Genomic DNA, 16,453 nt, shown 5'->3' with positions numbered 1-16,453 from the left:
GGTTAATCGCCGGTGCATCTTTTCCCACCCCGCAATCCTCCCCATCTCCCATCCCGCATTGGCTAACAGATTTCCCCAAATCGATCCAAGTCAAACAGAGTCAAGTTCCATTACCGCTGTACAACCGAAGACATCCTCGACCTCGGTGGTTATCCTCGGCTGGTCTAGGCCGAGCAGCGAGATTCTTCAACCGCTTCAGCCGTATAAAGGGAAGGGCGTGGGCGTACAACGGGGGGCAATGGATGACTTGTATATACCGAGGCTAATATAATTGATATCTTGACCTTCTTGTTCTCTTATCGCCTTCATCTTCTTGTTTCATACCATACAAAGAGCTTGTCTTGTTGGTTGTCGCTTTTGGCTTGTGATCGTCAGACATCTAACATACCCGCCTCACGCCTCGATCTAACCTAGCCACTTCAGCTCCTTGCATCTCTTCCCTTCCTTCTCTCTGACATAGTCACCGCTCTTCCTCACTCCTCTCTTCAACACCGCGAATCTCACCATGTCTTCGTCGTTTACTCGAGTCGTCCGCCCTGCGCTACAGGGAGGTCGAGGTCTTACACAGCGCATTGCCACACGAGCCACCGCTCCCCGAACATTGACGAGAATAAACCTGTGAGTGCAGTTTTGAGAATGACAAGAAGCAATCGCTAACTCTGCGCTTAAGCAATGCTGCTCGCCCTCTATCTACAACATCCACCCGCCGCAATGAGCACATCGACATCTCCGAGATCCCTCCTACACCCATCACCCACCTCTCTGAGATCGAGGCCGCCATGGCCGACACAGTCTCCAAGTTCTCTACGGATGTGATTCTTCCTCGTGCGCGTGACATGGACGAGGCTGAGGAGATGGATCCTGCTGTTGTTGAGCAGCTGTTCGAGCAGGGTCTCATGGGTATTGAGATTCCTGAAGAGTACGGCGGTGCCGGCATGAACTTCACTTCCGCCATTATCGCCATTGAGGAGCTTGCCCGTGCAGACCCCTCTGTTTCCGTCCTGGTTGATGTGCATAACACCCTCTGCAACACAGCTATTATCAAGTATGCTTCCACCGCTATTAAGAAGAAGTGGCTCCCTCGCCTTGCGACAAACACCGTCGCCTCTTTCTGTCTCTCCGAGCCTGTCTCTGGTTCCGATGCTTTTGCAATGGCCACAAGAGCCACTGAGACCGCCGACGGTTTCAAGATCTCGGGTAGCAAGATGTGGATCACAAACTCTAAGGAGGCCGAGTTCTTCATTGTCTTCGCCAACCTCGACCCCAGCAAGGGCTACAAGGGCATTACTGCCTTCATCGTCGAGAAGGGCACGAAGGGTTTCTCTATCGCCAAGAAGGAGAAGAAGCTCGGTATCCGCGCCTCAAGCACATGCGTTATCAACTTCGACGACGTCGTGATCCCCAAGGAGAACCTCCTCGGTGAGCGTGGCCACGGTTACAAGTACGCCATCGCCCTTCTCAACGAGGGCCGAATTGGTATCGCTGCCCAGATGACTGGTCTGGCTCTTGGCGCTTTCGAGAACGCTGCTCGCTACGTCTGGAACGACCGCAAGCAGTTCGGCTCTCTCGTTGGTGAGTTCCAGGGTATGCAGCACCAGCTCGCCCAGGCCTACACCGAGATCACTGCCGCTCGCGCTCTCGTCTACACTGCTGCTCGCAAGAAGGAGGCCGGTGAGGACTTTGTCAGGGACGCTGCCATGGCCAAGCTCTATGCTTCTCAGGTCGCTGGTCGCGTCAGTGGTTCCGCCATTGAGTGGATGGGTGGCATGGGCTTTGTCCGTGAGGGTCTTGCTGAGAAGTACTTCCGTGACAGCAAGATTGGTGCCATTTATGAGGGTACCAGCAACATCCAGTAAGTTTCAACCTAATAAGTGCCTTTCGAAGCGAATACTAACATGTTATAGACTCAACACTATTGCCAAGCTCTTGCAGAAGGAGTACACATCGTAGAAGGATAGAGAAAACCTAGAAAGAGGCGGAGGTATAAATGGAATAAACAAAATATAGGTCAAAAAAATATCTAAAACATGTCAATGCCCCTTCACACCTACAAACGCACCTATGACAATGTGAAAACGAATCATCAAGCAGTATGTAGACCTTGTCAAAGAACACATCATCAATCACAACTGTATAGGGTAAGATATGACGAAAGCCATCGCCTGCAACTCATTTTTGATATCTCTTCTCTCGCTTCTATTAACTAACATGCATTCAAATGCTGCTGCATACGATACTCATCTACCGCTAGAGTCGCTTGCTTCGCCATCTCAATATGGCACGGTACTGATCATGCCCTCGTACGTTTTACTCGCCCAACAACCGATATCCTGAAAGCCAATCGCTATAAGCGAACCAGCGAACGTGGAAAGAAGGCGTCTTATCCAGACGCCCATCCTAGGTTCGCTATACCGACATCACCTGCCCGCGGTGTCCGGCCATCTATTTCACTATCGCCCCTGGGTATCCGATAGACAAGACAACAACCCCACCGCGGCTCCATCGTCTCGATAAAATATTGCAAAATCGTCAATCTTGTTACTTCAGTCGCTTAATCAAAATCAGCGGTGTAGGAGAAGCCTCGGAATTCTTCTTGCATGGCTTGTGATAAAACTTGTCATTGTTAGTGAAAGATCAAGAACTCGGAAGCTGAAAGACTTACCAGACTGGACTGGGGTCAACACGGGAGTAACGCTGGTGAACTCCGAGTCGAAGTTACTGGTATCAGTAGCACTCTTAATTTGAGGCATGAAAGGAGGCTGCACTCTTTTGTGGTAGATGTCGTCCCAGTTGATGTTGCGGAAGAATGGCTGACTCATCACCTCCTGGGCATCAGTTGGGCCGCTTCCGAGTCGCTGGTCAGGCTCACGAGTGAGCAGCTTCTGGAGAATAGAGACTGAGTCTCGAGGCATGTGAATAGGGTAAAGAGGCTCATCGGCGAGAATGGCATCGTATATTTCATCCTCATCTTCTCCACGGAAAGGAGATTGTTGGAGAAGCATCTGGTAGATCAGGACACCAAATGCCCACCAATCGACAGCACGACCGTACTTCTTATCGAGAAGAATCTGAAAAATGTCAGCACAAAGAACAAAAAGGGATTAGATAGTATGGGCATACCTCTGGAGCCATAAACTCGGGGGTACCACAGAAGGTGCTTGTTGTCGAACCATACCACATATCCTCCTTGCACAAACCATAATCACCAATCTTGACATGACCGTCAAGTGCCAGCAGAATGTTGTCAAGCTTCAGATCACGGTAGATGACACCGTTCTCATGGAAGTACTTGAGGGCCAAGCAAACCTCTGCAGCGTAGAATTGGGCACGCTTGGTGCCGAATTGACCTCGCTGAATGTGCAACATCAGATCACCACCACTAACATACTCCATTACGAAGTACACACGGGTCTCGGTCTGGAAGCATGCGTGCAGGTTGGTCAAGAATGGGTGCCTACCTCGGTTGGCAACCAGGAACACACGCTTCTCAGAGCGGATGCTCTCTACTTCATCATTCTCGATGATGAACTCTTTCTTGAGCACCTTGATAGCATAGAGCTTGCGAGATCGCTTTGTTTCAGCAAGCATGACCTTACCGAAGTTACCCTTACCCAGCACAGCCAGGAAGTTGAAATGGTCAAGTCCGATCCGTTGGCCAGTACCTGGGTCTGTAGCCAAAGGTAATGGTGCCTTATTTCCACCAGATGCAGACTGCTGCTTAGGAGACATTGCTTCCGGAGACTGGGGCTGGTGTGCTGGTACTGGTGGTTGCTGGTAACCACCTTGTTGCTGCTGAGGCTGGTGTTGTGGCACCGGAGGCAGCGGTTGCTGGGGAGGAGGCTGTTGTGCAGCTGGCTGCTGCTGCACTGGTCGCTGAGCCTGAGCTGGCGGTTGTCCTCCGTAGCTAGGGTTGACGTTGGCATAGTCAGCCGGGTTGTACTTACGCTGCTGACCCGCGCCGTATTGACCCCCTTGAGCGTAGGGATCCTCTTGTTGCTGGTCATACCCTCCACTGTAACGTCCATAATCAGACTGTTGTCTCTGGGCCCCTCCAGGTCCTCCAGACATAGCCGCAGAGGCTGCCGCCGCCGCCGTTGAGCTAGATGATGTTCGGTCGGGGTGGCCAGGCCGTGGTGTTGTCTGGTTCGAGTACATAACCTTAGCAGCCTCAGTTGCCTCAGGTGAGGCAGGTCCTGGCTGATAGGGAGGTGCGGACGAGCTGGAGTAGGATGGGGCCGGAGAATGAGTACTTGTCGGGCTCGATTTTCCTGGCCGGAGAGTCTTTTCTGTCAGTGAGGAGACCTTTGCCTGCCTCTGCTTCTGGGATCTGATCCCGTCCAATATTTGATTGGCCACCGCCATGGACATGCCACAGAAGTCAGGAACAAGGTGCACACACTGGGCGTGGGCAGTAAGACTGCATTCTACAGATAAAGGATTAGTTTCACAATGCAGCAAACAGAGTCAAACAAAACATACCTGAGCACCTTCTGCAGTTCTTCTTGCCAAAAGGCAGAATGTAACCACAGTGGCAGCACCAGTTTGCTGTCATGTTGGAATAAGGGTTGAATCTGTGCGGAATACGATGGTTGATCTTCTCCTCGTCGGGATCGGTCTCCGCGTTACTCTTGCTGATACACTTCGTGACCACACTGGAATAACACTTTGTATGACAAGTGTACTTGCAATCCTCACACTGCATGCCTGCAGAGTACTTGAGGAAATCTCCGCAAAGCGCACAACGCATGATGTTGTAGAACTGGTGCTGTACGAACTTGTGTCCGTACATCTCGTGAACCTCCTCCTTGCGTTGACGGACAGCACCCTTTCGGCCAAGACCGAGGTCAACGGGGCGGCTGTTCGCGTTAGTCTTGTTGAATGCCAACTGGAGTTGAATCTGCCCAGTAGGCTCTAGGTTAAACCATTCTTCAATTGGTCCAGTTTGCACTTGAGGCTGAGGACCAGCAGTCCCGAATGGGCCAGTTTCTGTTCCTTGCGCACCGCCACCTGCTGGAGAGCCTGGCCCAAACGAGCCTGAAGATGGGCTCATGGGGAACTGTGAAGGGGCCCCACCGCTGCTGCCCATTCTGTCGGCCGAAACCCATCCAGAACTGTTCATCTCAGCCTCGATCCTCTTGCGACGCATTTCCTCGACAATATCAGAGATTCGGACCCAGAGCATAGCAATAGGCATGGCGTGCTCAGCGGGTTTGTCGTAAACTGTCAGCTCGATTTCGTTGGCCTTGTCAACCTCGATGGTATGGTATTCGGCTTCCCAGCGATCGTTCCTGGACGCCTTTGTACGAGCCATCACGGTATCCTCAACCTTGACGGCAATAAAGGTCTCAGGCCCTCGCGTAAACCTGCCAGTTGCGAGGTGGTCTACATCCTTTATAGCCAGCATACGAATCGATAGTTGTCCGCTTAGGGGCTTCCTCAGGTTAGGGGCGTTGATTGAATCGTCTGCTCTTTTGTCAATATGTCGTAGTAGGAAATGCTGCAGTGTAAACTTACCATCTTGAGCGTCGGCAACATCCGCATCGATGTGCAGTTCTTCATATCTCTTGAGTGCCTGCTTCAACAGTATAATCTTCTGCTTGCTTTCGACTTTTCGGGCAGCCGCGTCAGCCTTACTTTTGCGGTCTCCTTCCATACCGTAAAGCTGAACCATCTTTTCGATACCCTTCAGATATTGCTCTTCGACGTTTAGCTTGAATTGAATCTGCGACAACATGAGCTGGATGCGGGGTCCCAGATGCGGTGTATCATATTTGATCAAATCTGTTTTCGTTCACGTTAGCACAGTACAGAAAACACGGAAAGTCTCAGGGAAGTTTCTATGGAGATGGCATAGCAACGACGCACCTAACTTGGTGAAATTTGGACGTGGCTTCGGAATACCCGAGCCACCAGGACCTGGAGCATAAGGGTGGCGGGGAGGCATGAGATCAGAACCAGCACCAGATTGGGCATATTGTCCTGAGCCCGAACCATAGGATCCTCTGTCTTCTCGGGAATCCTTGGGAGGTGGTGCAGGAGGACCGCCAGCATCGTCAGAAGGTCCTCCAAGAGACATGTCTCCAACACCTGCGTTCACACGTCGCATCTGGATGTCGCGCAGCTTCTCCTCGAAGAACTGAAGATTGCGACGACCATCTCGCATTTGTGAGTCGAGACGAGATCTGACGGCTTCATTGTTGGTCTGTGCCCTCATGGAATTGGCAGCGTTGATGAGAGCCTTCTCGCGCTCGATCTTCTTGTGGATGCTATGGATCGCATCATCGTCATTCATGGTGAAAGTGGCTGCACGATACGTTCGCGCTGGACGACAAGAGGTTGGAGGAGGAGGGGATGGCTGAAAATACAGCCGATATCAGGTGGTGAGGACGACGCCTCAATAATGAGCGGGCGAGCGTAGGCGAGCGGGTGGTAAAATAGACGACGAGACAGGTGACGTCTTGTGTGTCGTTATCGTTAATGAATGTCGTTATACTGTGAGAGCCGAACCAAGTGCAGGCGGGCAGAAACACACGGAACGAGGGAAGCCAGAAGGTCCCAGTTGCGTATGCGTAATTATGCGTGCGTCTGCGGCGATGGTTTATAGCTGGCGGAGGTTTTCGCCGTCAAGCTTCGCTTCAGATGGATGAGGCCGAAGCTGGCGGGTGGGGGAGAGGGGAGGTTGAGGGAAAGAGGGTTTGGGTTTATTATGCCCAGCCGTTGCCACAAGCAGATGGGGGTGGTAGGTACCTTGGGTAGGTACTATATAGGTGTTGAGTGGCCGGTGGCAGGGCAGTTAGGTAGAAGTGGTGGAATAGAGTGCAGGTAGGTTGGAAGGTCAAAAGTGAGAAATGTCGTCAGTGATCCAATAAGTTCCTAGAGTTGGTTGGTACCTTAGGGAATCGCATCGACAGTCGGTGGTGGAGGGGGTAAAATTGGCGGGGTTTTTATCGGGCGTTTTCCATGGATTCAATGCGCGCGAGCACAGCACAGCAGAGCACAGCGCAGCAACACTGAGCTAACTCAGGTGAATTTAGCGGTAAGCTAAAAGACCAAGGAAATTGGTAGAACTGAGAAATATAGGTAGGTCCTTTTAGGAGACACAAAGAGGTGATCAGCTCAAAAAAGATTTTGACAAACACGAAAAAAAGAGAGGGTCGAAAGACAAAGCACAGCCCAATACCGTTCCTTAGTACTAATGAATGCCCAAGGCAAGGCCTCAGGGTACGGATACAGGCACAGGCAGACCAAGACCACCTCGAGGAGCTAAGACCACCGCCGCTCTGCTCTTGGTGGGGAGATCCAGGGTTTGGCTGGCGGGGAGCTTCCAATTTGTAGCGGCGTAGGTGTAGCTCTCCGGCCGGTTAAGTTGAGTTTATGGTGGGTGACGACGTGCGCTGTTTGTAGCAGAATCATTCATCAGTATCCGTAGGTCCTTGTCTGTTCAGTTCTTCACGGAAAGATACGATGCAATCTAGTTGGTTTACCTTATGCTTTTGTCAAGAGGTAACCTCGGTAGGACTAGAATGATGATATGATAACGTGGACAAAGAGGCTGAGCTCCAATGAGACAACCATACCTGAGAGTCTCTACAGTAACTCGAAAGGAATGTCTGTTTGGCACTTTTGTATATGATATTCACAAGCATGTGTCCTACTCGAATTGCGTTTCAAGACCCATCAGCGGATAGTTTCGCATGAACAAGGAAACTTGGTTTGATGCTTGTGAAACCATTCTCTGAAACGACAAACTCTCGAGCCTTTCTTATCATGCATAAGTAATACCACAAAGTTCCAAACCCGTCAATAGCAATCAGGAGATAACAAACTCTAATATGTGCATTTCCTTATTCCCACCGTGTAAGGTAGCTACAGTTACACTGGAAAAGTATCTGCGTCTGCTGTAAGTCACCTTTCATAGTCCTACAAGTCCTAGAGCCCCACCATCAAGACACCTCCGATTAAAACCGCATATCGGAAAGCGGTCAATATCCGTAACGTCAAGACCCTTAACAATTAGTTGCCGTTAATCTCGATGACTGGCAAATCATATTCCTGATGCGCACTTTCATCATCCAAGCTCAAAATTAATGGTCAGGGTCACCCTTGAGGGTTGGAATGACAAGGGGTCTAGGGGCCGTTAAAGGCTTAAGTGTCATGATGAACTTGCTCTTGGCGGACAAAGTTCATTTCATAACGATATATCAACAACTCAACAAATAGTCTTGGGTTTTATGCATACGAATATCAAATATGACATGTTAGAAATATTAACCTCATTAAGCTCCAAAGGTTTAGTCCCACTCCATCTTCTTCGGTATTGCCTTTCTGGCTACCAGCCCTACCGGTCATGCAAAACACCAACATCCGATTGGCTCGCCAACAGCGTGAAGCATCGTGAATCAACATCACCCGAGAAACTCTACGACGAGAAATCGTTCAATGTTCTTCCTCAACGAGAATGTACAGTTTTATTATAGTAGTATACAATGATAAGCTTTATATCTATTTTACATCTTGTCATGATCTTCGAACCAAAAGCAGCGCAATACTTCCTGTAATCACAGCTCCTGCTAATGCGCCCTCCAGCACCAATAATGAAACGTCTCGCATGCGAAGATCTATCCGTCGCTCGCTGTAGATGTCTTGTGATTTGGCTTTCCACCATTCTGGATCCATAAGAGCTTCTTGCCATGTCCTCGTGGGTAGAGGTCCTGAGAGAGGCGCTTCAGCCACTGATTCGAAGGTGGCAACTGGTTCCTGGCTGGAATTTGTTTCCTCCACCATGAGGCTCTCACCCGGCAACACATTCTCTGATGCCACGGCTTCAGCAGTTGCCTCGGCCTCAGCCTCTAGGGTTCCTTCAACTGTTGAAAGGGTCTTTTGGTTCTCGATAGCCAGCTTGACCTGTTCAAGCTCACCACGAACCTCCTCGAGAACAGCCTTCTCCTCAGCTACAACACCCCTGACCAGTCTCCTTCTCTTCCAGGGCTCTGCCACAAACTGCAGGATAACGAACAAGAGGAAGTTCATGCCCATCAGGCCCCATGTACCCCAAGTGCTCGCCCGCCGAATGCGATCGCTCCAAATCTGCTCTTCATGGTAACGTTTCAGGATTCCGGCATTTAGCTGCTGGCTAAGGCGCTGTTCTTCCATCTCAGCCTCCGTTAGAGCCTCTTGGGACGATGCGACCTTGCCCTCCAAGGTATGATCCGCTCGATATAACTCGGTAAAGCGCTCAAGATCGATAGGGGACCAGCTATCCTTCCGCGCCAATAGTGTTGTGACCTCACGCTGTGTTGTCGCACGACTAGCGTTCGATGTCTTGTATTCCTGGCGAGCCTCACGGACCCGCTCATGAGCTGCTGCAAGGTCTGCTTCTAGCTTGGCATTTTGATGCTTGATGGCCTCGATGTCTGTATATCCGGTAATATCGTTGAGCGTTTGTGAGGCATTCATTGCTCGGGATTGCAGTCTATCCATAGCACCGCTAAACCTCTCCTTCAATTCGTTCATATGGTTCAGGGTAAGGTGTCGCAGGTTTTGAAGACCTGATGGTGCTTGCGATTGAGAGGCTTCATCGCTAGACTTTGTATCTGTCTCGGCCTTGGGTGGCTCGGGTTTTGTGTCTTTAGGGGCAGCGCTTTCGGAAGTCGCATTGGTAGATTTGACATCTTCCAACTTGGGTATATCGGCAGGCGGTTGAAGCTCTTTGAAGAGGTTTGGCCGAGGTTTAAGTATAGATTCAAGCTCATCCTCGACATCTTTATTCGTCCTTGAACTCTTCTCGGAATCCCTCGGTGGTCGCTCCGTCGAATAGAGTCTTGCTCGGAGACCAATGGCCTGAAAATTGCATCGCACACATATTGTTGAGCTCTGCACTATCGAGGGCCCCCAGCAAGACCTCCCGGGCCTCGTGGATCGATCAAGCCCAAATCGCGCATGGTTCCAGACAAGCCGAACCGCAGGACGAGCAAACGGCTGCATTGCGACCAAAGGAAGCGTGTATCGCAGCGGCGACGTCGAGGGTGGACGATTGGACTTGTAGCTCGGCAACAATTGTTGAGATGATGGGATGAATGCATGGGCCGAGCCGATAAAGCTACAGCCGGCTCCGTAGCCGGGGTGTTTTCTGCCGCCGGAGCAAGGCCGAATAGAGTCACCGCCTTACTCACCTTGGCCAGGGTCCTTTGCCGGGAGCGCTATTGAGTGCGACTCAGGGTCCTTGGGAGCTATATTCCAGCGCAATTACAGGGAGAAGAGGGTGTGGAGGGGCACTATTCATATCCTGCAGTCCCTGAGAGTCATGACAATGACGACAGTCAAACCTTGGCCAAGGCGGAAGAATTGATAACGAAATATGCGGTGTTTTCTGTTATGTACAGTACGTGATTTATATTGCTACTCATTCTACTAGTAAGGATCCTTCAGTATCAACCTCCAATCAGCTCAGCCAGTTTATAGCAGGTGTTTCTAATTTCCTGTCGATCATTATTGTCGCGATTATTTGTTTGTCTGTCATGAAAACTTGTGCCCCTCCCCCGCCGTTTTCTTGCTCGGTCATATCTTCTCAACAACATCGTCACTTTAGACTACAGTTCTAGAGACATCCAATTCACTCACTCTTTTCATGAAACTGGAGTAGACTCCAATAAGGATCTTACTGAGTCATAAAAATACGCAATAATCCACTACAGACCGTTATCATGGCTTCCTCCGATACCCCAGCTCTCAAGAACGATCCCAAGTTCATCTTCTTTACCGACTTTGACGGAACAGTCACCACCGCCGATTCTAATGACTACATGACCGACAACCTTGGCTTCGGCGTTGAACGCCGTCGCCAACTTAACAAGGACGTTCTTTATGGAAACATGCATTTCCGCGACAGCTTCGTTGAGATGCTGGACAGCGTCAAGACCCCTTTCGACGAGTGCATCCAGATTCTTCTCAAGAACATTAAGCTTGACCCTGGCTTCAAGGAGTTCTACGACTGGGCTCAGGAGAACAATGTCCCCATTGTCATTCTCAGTGGCGGCATGACCCCTGTCATTCGAGCTCTACTGGACACTCTTCTGGGTCCTGGTTGGGATATTCAGATTGTCAGCAACGATGTGAAGGCTCGAGAGGGTAAGACTCTTAAGGATGAGGGAGGCTGGCAAATTGAGTTCCATGATGACAGGTAAATCCGAACTATTCGTTGATATGGTGAGAAAGTGCTGAGTTTTCTAGTATTCATGGCCATGACAAGTCTATCGAGATCCGAAAGTACTCTTCGCTTCCTAACCGACCTACCATGTTCTACGCTGGTGATGGTGTCTCTGATCTCTCAGCCGCTAAGGAGACCGATCTGCTGTTTGCCAAGGCCGACAAGGGTGAGTAAAACATCAATTCCCAGTATTGGTTCGTAATTAACGACACTTTATAGACCTTGTTACCTGGTGTGAGAACGAGAACGTTCCCTTCGTCACATTCCGTGACTGGTCTAGCATCACTCAGACTGTCAAGGACATCGCGGCTGGTACCGTCTCTGTCAAGGATGCTGCCCGTGGCCGTATCTAATCTGGTATGAATTAATGACATGAAAAGGGAGAATAGGAAATGGTATCCGTGGCCATTCAAAACATAAAGGATAGACTGGGTGCGAGCCATCTACGGAGATCACATAGATTCATTATAGATTCGTGAATAGACTTGGTCAGCCTGGATCGAATCGATTCCCTATATAATTTCGACCTTGATGTCACTTCGCTTGTTCATGCATTCTCCAATTTCCTATTCCCTCTTTTGATACCGCCTTGTCACTCCGTCCTCTTTTCCTCAGCTGGAAGAAAGTACCAGCACAACAACATGACAACAAACAAGAAAATAACAATCGGATGAAGGACAAAGGTGCCAAACGCCTGGGCCAGAAGACCCGTAACGAAGGGCGCAATAGCTCCGCCTGCGCTATCACAAGCATTAATCATGCCAATACCAGTCAAAGCCTCCCGCCTAGTCATGCCTCGAAGGAAAACAGCCGAGGCACATGGGTAGATAGGACCAAGGAGAAGACCGACAACAGATACGGCGATAGTGTTGCCCACGATGTTAGGAATGAGCCAGACGAGAAGCTGAAAAGCAACGGCTCCTATGATGAGGCCATACACAAGCGTTTTCTCGCCGATTCGCTGCGCAGGGGCAGACAGGAGGAATCTACCGATGGTGATACCGGCCCAGAAACCTGCTGTTGCATAACCAACTGAAGAAGGATCACCATCGCGGTCGTTGATGAGAAAAGAAATGACCCAGCCAGAGATAGAAACCTCGGCTCCCTGGTAGGCAAAGATGAAGAGTGAACCAAGGAATACGATGCGCAAATTCATAGCAAGAAAGATGCTGTTCGACATAGAGTCTCCAACTTGAGCCGTCTCTCTCTGGCGCGCCGCAGGACTCAACTCCTGTTCGTATCTCCAAAACGACCACATTCCTAATGCGACGGTTAAAGCTCCGAGCACACAGGTTATGATATAGTATTTATTCCACACGGTGTTTGCAGCTGTTACGAGCGCGGTCGCAACGAGAGGGCCGATTGTCGCCCCTATTCCGTAAGTCCCGTGCTGTACACCCAGCATGAACGTTCCGTTCTGGAGACCACCACAGAAGAGGTTTCCGATGGCCACATTTATCGAGATGCTGAAGCCGATAAAGAAGAATGATAGAACGACAACGATGAAAGGGGCGCCGCAGATGATGGGGATATATGCCAGAGTGACGAGAGCCTGGCCCAAACCAAGAAGTTTGGCTCGACCAAGTTTTTCTTTAAGGATATCGATGAACACGGCCGCTGCAATGAATCCAATGGCTTTACCGACGAATATGAGGGATACAGTGGCATAGCCAATGCCATAGTACCTAAGTATATTAGCTTATGTCGTTCGGGGGAAAGATTATCGACATACTTCTCCATGTAGGGGATCAAAGCACCAGTAGCACCATCGCTAAGAGCATTATTTATTTGGGATAGACAGGTCGAGATAAGTCTGAAGCGGTTCATGAAGGGGTCCCAGATAGTTGGTGCAACTTCGACAGTCTCAGTATTCGAATCTGGACGATCAGGTTGACTCATTTCTAAGTCGTCGACATGGTCGGAAGATGCATTGTCTGGTTTTGGATCATCTCGGACAGGTAGAATCTCGAGGTCAAAAGATTCTCTCTCGGCTGAACCGATATGGGTTCTCGAGGTAGTCATTGGCGGGGCTGTTAATGGACGAGACATATCTTCCTTTGCCGGATTTGTAGGTACTGGCTGAACGACTGAGAGACCTGAAAGCATTGAAGTCTCCATGGTGTATGAGCACTAGGCCACCAAGAACTTAATGATTCGATATATAGTAATGGATAATCAGGAGAACATTCGATCCCATTGTGTAAGGAGTTCCGAGGGACAAGTGTGCTTGAGCCTGTCTACAGTGGTTAAGTAAGTAGTTTTAGTTGTTCGGTTTTGTATCAAATTATCATGAATCTCACAAGGTCAACTTGAGTCACCCGGTCACCCAGATCTTGATATCCCCACGGGACATCCTAGCGAGTGGAATGCCTCTATGTGGTAGTTTTTGGAACCCTGACATGCCAGGAGGGACAACCGAGAGGGTAATCAAGCCGAGTCCACTTCGACAATACCATACGATGTGATTTATTAAGCACGGACTCATACTTAATTGCACCGAATAATTTACCCAGGCGTCACGGGAAGTTTACGATACCAAATGATCTTGTTGTAACTTATCCTTTGTATAAAGATGAGACATCGGTATACGTAGTCCTCGAGCAGTACACATGATCATCTTGAGGCACTGACAACATGTACATCATATTTGACTGTTATGTTACTGGTCACTCAACTTCATGATAATGAGGTTGGTTCTAATACCTCTTTTGGTAACAACCCCAGCAACCCACCACTAGCAGCCGAGCAATATGCTACTTAAAATACAATCACGATATCCGTACGATCAGGAGAATAACTTATAGCCCAATATGGTAATTTCACGAGATCATGTTGGGAGCAGGCTAGGGGAGGCAAGAAAACGCCTTAACCCTAAGCGACGAAAATATTTAGGTATATTAGCCTAAGTTTAGGGGACTCTTTACTAAGTTTATTTTGGCATCCTCTTCTAGAGTCTTTAAGTTTTCTTGCTCCCCGAGGGCAGGACCGGACGTTCCGAATCTAGTAAGTCCGCTCCCACTTACAAGTCATTATGGATAGAGTAGTACTTGGAGTTGTTCTGTCTATCAAGGTATATCGTTCTATCGGTGTCTGCCCCTCCAAGCAGCCCCTCCATATTCTTCAGGTCTAGAAAATTCCAAGACAAACTTTTATTAAATAGCAATCGACATAAAATTTCACGATGGGACGTCCTAAGCGAAATGTTCTCGCGGCCGCAGAGGCTGCATTGACACCTCCTGATTCTCTTGAGCCCAACCAGTCTCTCGTTCGCGTTGTCAAGCCTGAAGGAAACAACCTCTACACGTGTGAGCTTCCAAACGGCAAAACCCTTGTACTGGAACTGGCCCAGCGATTTCGAAACACCATTTGGATCAAGCGCGGCGGGTTTGTTTTGGCTGAACGATACGAAGATGGCAAGGAGGACACTCGGGCAGAGGGAGAAATTGTAAATGTTGTCCGTGATGAGAAGGCTTGGCGCAAACAGCCATATTGGTGAGTTTCGTGGTACCTATTCGTCTGAAATGAACTAGGCTAATCAAGTCTATCGCAGGCCCAAAGAGTTTGTCAAAAACACATACGACATGAGCGACTCCGAGGACGAATCCAATGTCGGGAAGATGCCCCCCAGTGACTCCGAAGATGAGTGAAAATGCACTTCTAGATCCAGATCTATTTGTTCTTATCATCAATGTTCCCGACTTGGGCTGCGGGAGCGGGAACGGCACGTCTGGCTGTTCCCAGATAGACCAACACAACTGTCGCCAGCATTGTGTTCACAGCGATGGTTGAGCTGAGGTCGGTGCTTGGGTATACATTCCAGGCCCATTCCTGCGCGGCCCAGATAATTGCCACGATGATGGGGTCTTCGGTGGCTCGCCAGAGGAGATAGGGTGTTGCCCAGGCGAGATAGGCATAGAATTGGTAGTGCAGTGACCGAGCGAACAGCAGACCAATGAGGTTGGCGGTGAGCATCGTTGTCATGACGTACTCAGGGGTGACGTAGTGAGAGATGCGAAGCTGTTCCTGCATGGTAAACGGGGACTTGAGTCGCAAGAAGGAGGGTATCAGGTCGTAGAGCGATCGTCCAGTTGGTTGGATCCATCTTTTGGAGATGAATATCAAGAGCACCAGAATATGGCAGGCCAGAAGAGATAGAGCAAAATACTTGCTGAGGAAAACTTCCTCGCCCAACATGCGCCAGTTGACCGTCCACTTGAATTGAAACTGTCGTGATAGTTCAAAAGCCCGAGCCGCATACCCACGAGGGTTCTTAGTGATAAACGGAAGTCCAATGGCGAACTGAATCTGGGCCATGAGCCATGCGAGACGAAGGCTAGGCCATAACCCTCTACCCAGAAAAAGGATGACGCCAATAGCAGGTAGAACCAGTAGTAGCGACATCTTGATTCCAAGACCCCAAGAATATACTAGACTTCCAACGGTCCATTGTCGGCGTTGGAAAAGAAAGATGGTTAGCCATAGGAAGAAAACGGCGAAGCAGTCGTTGAAACATCGTAGGACGAAGAGGCTATGTAGTCGTTTCGAGGCGATTAGGAAGATGAACATGTACGGAGGGACCTAGAATTGTTAGAAAACTACCTGAAGTGGCCCAGGACGTTACTGACTTTGGCTTTCCAGTAGCAGAGCATCACCACTGCCAACGTAGCCATATATAACACAGCAAATATTTGCTGCGCCAGAAGAATGTTTGTCCCCTTGTCCGTGATGTAGTAAAGTCCCGTGTAAGTGTAGACATGCGCTGCTGGATACACCAAAGGACCAGTGTCGCCCTCCATCTTGGTATAGTCTCTCTCGCCCGATACAAACTGCGAAATCTGCTGCATGTACGCAACCCAGTCGATCTCGGTATCTGTTCCACGAGATTAGCTTCATCATGAGGCTTTAGAAATTAGACGCCACGCACATGGGATCTTCCATATGATCAAGCCACAACCAAGCGCGTCGACCAGCCAGAGCGCGATGGGGATGAGCTTGGAGAGCGCATGGCGGCCATTGAGGACGTTTCTTAGGAAGCGCACGCCCTGACTCAGGGTGCCAGATGCAGATTCTGGCATTTTGAAAATGGATAATGCGCTGGCTTGTGAAAGGAGGAAAGGAAAGCTTCATCAAGTTAAAACAGGGGTTCAAGAGCTTGGAGAGAGCTACGTATGGGAAATGCGGGGCCCCGCGATGTGCATATTCTCATATTCTCTACTCACCAACTTCCATCCTTATTAAGCTGAGGGC

General features: G+C 49.7%; 7 protein-coding genes across 8 annotated transcripts; 3 read left to right on the top strand and 4 right to left on the bottom strand.

Moving 5' to 3' along the window:
- The first annotated feature begins 36 nt into the window (after positions 1-36).
- Positions 37-2,081, top strand: FOIG_08250 (acyl-CoA dehydrogenase). The gene is made up of 3 exons (XM_031208220.1): positions 37-618; positions 671-1,852; positions 1,905-2,081. Exons 1-3 carry the CDS (start codon positions 506-508, stop codon positions 1,948-1,950), a joined length of 1,341 nt encoding a protein of 446 aa, XP_031062354.1. The 5' UTR covers positions 37-505; the 3' UTR covers positions 1,951-2,081.
- On the bottom strand, positions 2,007-7,554 carry FOIG_08249 (AGC/PKC protein kinase). Its single transcript, XM_031208219.1, has 6 exons — positions 5,866-7,554; positions 5,515-5,781; positions 4,480-5,463; positions 3,121-4,424; positions 2,663-3,068; positions 2,007-2,613 (listed from the first exon to the last, which is right to left on the bottom strand). Exons 1-6 carry the CDS (start codon positions 6,290-6,292, stop codon positions 2,552-2,554), a joined length of 3,450 nt encoding a protein of 1,149 aa, XP_031062353.1. The 5' UTR covers positions 6,293-7,554; the 3' UTR covers positions 2,007-2,551.
- An 886-nt stretch (positions 7,555-8,440) lies between these two features.
- On the bottom strand, positions 8,441-10,251 carry FOIG_08248 (uncharacterized protein). Its single transcript, XM_031208218.1, has one exon. The coding sequence runs from the start codon at positions 9,982-9,984 to the stop codon at positions 8,518-8,520; it is 1,467 nt and encodes a 488-aa protein (XP_031062352.1). The 5' UTR covers positions 9,985-10,251; the 3' UTR covers positions 8,441-8,517.
- On the top strand, positions 10,214-12,890 carry FOIG_08247 (uncharacterized protein). Of its 2 annotated transcripts, XM_031208217.1 has the most exons (4): positions 10,343-10,413; positions 10,465-11,179; positions 11,230-11,372; positions 11,426-11,718. In XM_031208217.1, the coding sequence occupies exons 2-4, from the start codon at positions 10,704-10,706 to the stop codon at positions 11,557-11,559; spliced, it is 753 nt and encodes a 250-aa protein (XP_031062351.1). In that variant the 5' UTR covers positions 10,343-10,413; positions 10,465-10,703; the 3' UTR covers positions 11,560-11,718. The 2 variants fall into 2 exon arrangements, with proteins under 2 accessions (XP_031062350.1, XP_031062351.1); XM_031208216.1 differs by having other exon boundaries at positions 10,214-11,179; positions 11,426-12,890.
- Positions 11,640-13,574, bottom strand: FOIG_08246 (uncharacterized protein). The gene is made up of 2 exons (XM_031208215.1): positions 12,939-13,574; positions 11,640-12,891 (listed from the first exon to the last, which is right to left on the bottom strand). Exons 1-2 carry the CDS (start codon positions 13,322-13,324, stop codon positions 11,799-11,801), a joined length of 1,479 nt encoding a protein of 492 aa, XP_031062349.1. The 5' UTR covers positions 13,325-13,574; the 3' UTR covers positions 11,640-11,798.
- A 505-nt stretch (positions 13,575-14,079) lies between these two features.
- On the bottom strand, positions 14,080-16,331 carry FOIG_08244 (dolichyl-P-Man:Man(5)GlcNAc(2)-PP-dolichyl mannosyltransferase). Its single transcript, XM_031208213.1, has 3 exons — positions 16,131-16,331; positions 15,832-16,076; positions 14,080-15,784 (listed from the first exon to the last, which is right to left on the bottom strand). Exons 1-3 carry the CDS (start codon positions 16,279-16,281, stop codon positions 14,876-14,878), a joined length of 1,305 nt encoding a protein of 434 aa, XP_031062347.1. The 5' UTR covers positions 16,282-16,331; the 3' UTR covers positions 14,080-14,875.
- Positions 14,198-15,707, top strand: FOIG_08245 (uncharacterized protein). Its single transcript, XM_031208214.1, has 2 exons — positions 14,198-14,698; positions 14,757-15,707. The coding sequence occupies exons 1-2, from the start codon at positions 14,388-14,390 to the stop codon at positions 14,851-14,853; spliced, it is 408 nt and encodes a 135-aa protein (XP_031062348.1). The 5' UTR covers positions 14,198-14,387; the 3' UTR covers positions 14,854-15,707.
- Positions 16,332-16,453: the final 122 nt, after the last annotated feature.

This window comes from Fusarium odoratissimum (genome assembly GCF_000260195.1).
Source record: "Fusarium odoratissimum NRRL 54006 unplaced genomic scaffold supercont1.12, whole genome shotgun sequence".
In the NCBI taxonomy this organism is placed as follows: domain Eukaryota; kingdom Fungi; phylum Ascomycota; class Sordariomycetes; order Hypocreales; family Nectriaceae; genus Fusarium; species Fusarium odoratissimum.
The sequence above is the reverse complement of the archived record's forward strand: the minus strand, read 5'-3'. Positions and strand labels throughout refer to the sequence as shown.

Coding starts and splice junctions, on each gene's coding strand:
- FOIG_08250 (XM_031208220.1), top strand. CDS start 506: ATGTCTTCGTCGTTTACTCGAGTCGTCCGCCCTGCGCTACAGGGAGGT. Junction 619..670: donor ACATTGACGAGAATAAACCT/GTGAGTGCAGTT, acceptor TCTGCGCTTAAG/CAATGCTGCTCGCCCTCTAT. Junction 1,853..1,904: donor GAGGGTACCAGCAACATCCA/GTAAGTTTCAAC, acceptor AACATGTTATAG/ACTCAACACTATTGCCAAGC.
- FOIG_08249 (XM_031208219.1), bottom strand. CDS start 6,292: ATGAATGACGATGATGCGATCCATAGCATCCACAAGAAGATCGAGCGC. Junction 5,782..5,865: donor TCCAAATTTCACCAAGTTAG/GTGCGTCGTTGC, acceptor GAACGAAAACAG/ATTTGATCAAATATGATACA. Junction 5,464..5,514: donor TGTTGCCGACGCTCAAGATG/GTAAGTTTACAC, acceptor ACAAAAGAGCAG/ACGATTCAATCAACGCCCCT.
- FOIG_08248 (XM_031208218.1), bottom strand. CDS start 9,984: ATGCAGCCGTTTGCTCGTCCTGCGGTTCGGCTTGTCTGGAACCATGCG.
- FOIG_08247 (XM_031208216.1), top strand. CDS start 10,704: ATGGCTTCCTCCGATACCCCAGCTCTCAAGAACGATCCCAAGTTCATC. Junction 11,180..11,229: donor ATTGAGTTCCATGATGACAG/GTAAATCCGAAC, acceptor TGAGTTTTCTAG/TATTCATGGCCATGACAAGT. Junction 11,373..11,425: donor GTTTGCCAAGGCCGACAAGG/GTGAGTAAAACA, acceptor GACACTTTATAG/ACCTTGTTACCTGGTGTGAG.
- FOIG_08246 (XM_031208215.1), bottom strand. CDS start 13,324: ATGGAGACTTCAATGCTTTCAGGTCTCTCAGTCGTTCAGCCAGTACCT. Junction 12,892..12,938: donor TTGATCCCCTACATGGAGAA/GTATGTCGATAA, acceptor TAATATACTTAG/GTACTATGGCATTGGCTATG.
- FOIG_08245 (XM_031208214.1), top strand. CDS start 14,388: ATGGGACGTCCTAAGCGAAATGTTCTCGCGGCCGCAGAGGCTGCATTG. Junction 14,699..14,756: donor TGGCGCAAACAGCCATATTG/GTGAGTTTCGTG, acceptor AGTCTATCGCAG/GCCCAAAGAGTTTGTCAAAA.
- FOIG_08244 (XM_031208213.1), bottom strand. CDS start 16,281: ATGCCAGAATCTGCATCTGGCACCCTGAGTCAGGGCGTGCGCTTCCTA. Junction 16,077..16,130: donor GATCATATGGAAGATCCCAT/GTGCGTGGCGTC, acceptor CTCGTGGAACAG/ATACCGAGATCGACTGGGTT. Junction 15,785..15,831: donor TCTGCTACTGGAAAGCCAAA/GTCAGTAACGTC, acceptor TAACAATTCTAG/GTCCCTCCGTACATGTTCAT.